The sequence below is a fragment of the Sarcophilus harrisii genome, chromosome 2, assembly GCF_902635505.1.
Source record: "Sarcophilus harrisii chromosome 2, mSarHar1.11, whole genome shotgun sequence".
Taxonomy (NCBI): Eukaryota; Metazoa; Chordata; class Mammalia; order Dasyuromorphia; family Dasyuridae; genus Sarcophilus; species Sarcophilus harrisii.
This window is the reverse complement of record NC_045427.1, coordinates 250,571,185-250,573,134: the sequence shown is the minus strand read 5'-3', so window position 1 is coordinate 250,573,134 and position 1,950 is coordinate 250,571,185. Positions and strand designations below refer to the sequence as shown.

The window sequence follows — 1,950 nt, the reverse complement described above, 5'->3', positions numbered from 1 at the left end:
TGAATATGATTTGGTTGTATCTGATAGCCAGTTTACAAAAATATGTGTATGTTTGTTTGGGTGTAATTAAAATTTTTGAATCAGGAGAGGTTTTATAGCCAACAGTTCTAAATTGGTGTACACAAAACCACAGAATCGGAGAATTTTAGAATAATGAGTATTTTAGAGATTCATTAAATTGGGATGGGGGGAGAATGAAAAATAGGAAATAAGGTAGACTGTCATGGTCATTTCTGCCCTCTCCACAGGTCTTTTAGGCTTGAATATATCTGAAGAAAACAGAGTGACTGAATTCATCCTTCTGAGTTTCCCATGCCCCAGAGAGATGCAGATCTTACTCTTTGGGGTGTTCACTCTGACCTATGCCCTGACCCTGGTAGGGAATGGGTCCATCATTTGTGCAGTAAAGTTAGATCAACACCTCCACACTCCCATGTATATTTTACTAGCCCACTTTTCCTTCTTGGAGATCTGTTATGTTAACACCACAGTTCCTAATATGTTGGCAAATTTCCTTTCTGAGACCAAGACCATTTCCTTCACTGCTTGCTTCCTCCAGTTCTACTTTTTCTTTTCTACAGGTGTCATAGAGCCATTCTTCTTATCTCTCATGGCTTTTGATAGGTACCTAGCCATTTGTCAGCCTCTGCATTACCCCATAATTATGACTGGACGTTTTTGTATCAAACTAGTGCTTTTTTGCTGGGTGACTGGCTTTCTCTGTTTTCCCATTCCTATCTATTTTATGTCTCAATTGCCCTTCTGTGGCCCAAATGTCATTGATCACTTTATCTGTGATCCTGGACCCCTGATTTCTTTGATATGCATCCATGCTCCAGTAATTGAGCTTTCTTTTTCAATCATACCCTCTCTTGCCATCTTCCTCACTTTCCCTTTCATCCTTGGATCCTATACTCTGGTATTCAGAGCTGTATTACGAGTCCCTTCAGCAGCTGGAAGGAAGAAGGCTTTATCCACTTGTGGGTCCCATCTGACTGTGGTCTCTCTGTTCTTTGGAACTGTCTTGATCATGTATATCACCCCCACATCAGGACATATAACCACAACACAAAAGATTATCACCTTGTTTTACTCAGTGTTTACCCCACTTGTGAATCCCCTGATTTACAGCCTTAGGAACAAAGAGATGAAGACTGCCCTAAGAAAAGTACAGATGAGCATGAAAATTCTAAATAAATGAGATATTGAGATTCTTAAACTACCTTCTTCTCTTGCCCCTAATCACTCCCTAATTGGATGTAACTATTTCCCTACATCTTGACCCATACCTCAAGGGCATCATGCATTCCCTGAAAGTATTCACTGTCTCATTAGGGAAAAATAAACCAGACTTCGGTTCACAATTAAGTTCACATACTTATACTCTCCCAGCTGACCATTTGGCTTGGCAGACATGTCTGAGATAAAGAAAGCAAGAGGAAGAGAAGCTAAATGACCTTTCCACAGGGGTTCAAATGGGAAGAATGCTGGATATAAATACAAAAGACTTGGGTTTGAAGCTTGGCTCTAACATTTTCCATACAACTTTAGGCAATTCACAACCACTTCCTTCATCTGTAAACTGAAAGACTAGGAAAAATCATGGAGTCATAGATTTAGATGTGCAAAGGCCCTCAGAAATCATCTCCAAAAAGCTCAATGAAACTGAGATCCATAGAGACAAAGTGATTTGACCAAAGATACACAATGGTTAAAGACAAGATTTGACCTGGGGCCATCTGACTCCAAGACCAGAGCTTTTTCAGACACCCCCATGATGCCTTTAAATTATCTTCCAAATATAAATTTGTTATCCTTTGATCTTAAGGCTTTGCCTACTTTAGAACAGCTAGGTGGCACATTGGCCCTGCAATCAGGAGGACTTGAGTTAAAATATGACCTCAAATAGTTACTGTTTGATTTTGAGCAAGTCACTTAATCCCAAATGAC

At 39.8% G+C, this 1,950-nt stretch overlaps 1 protein-coding gene across 1 annotated transcript; it reads left to right on the top strand.

Annotated features, from left to right (window-relative positions):
- The first annotated feature begins 223 nt into the window (after positions 1–223).
- On the top strand, positions 224–1,201 carry LOC100933607 (olfactory receptor 11H6-like). Its single transcript, XM_003755787.1, has one exon. The coding sequence runs from the start codon at positions 224–226 to the stop codon at positions 1,199–1,201; it is 978 nt and encodes a 325-aa protein (XP_003755835.1).
- Positions 1,202–1,950: the final 749 nt, after the last annotated feature.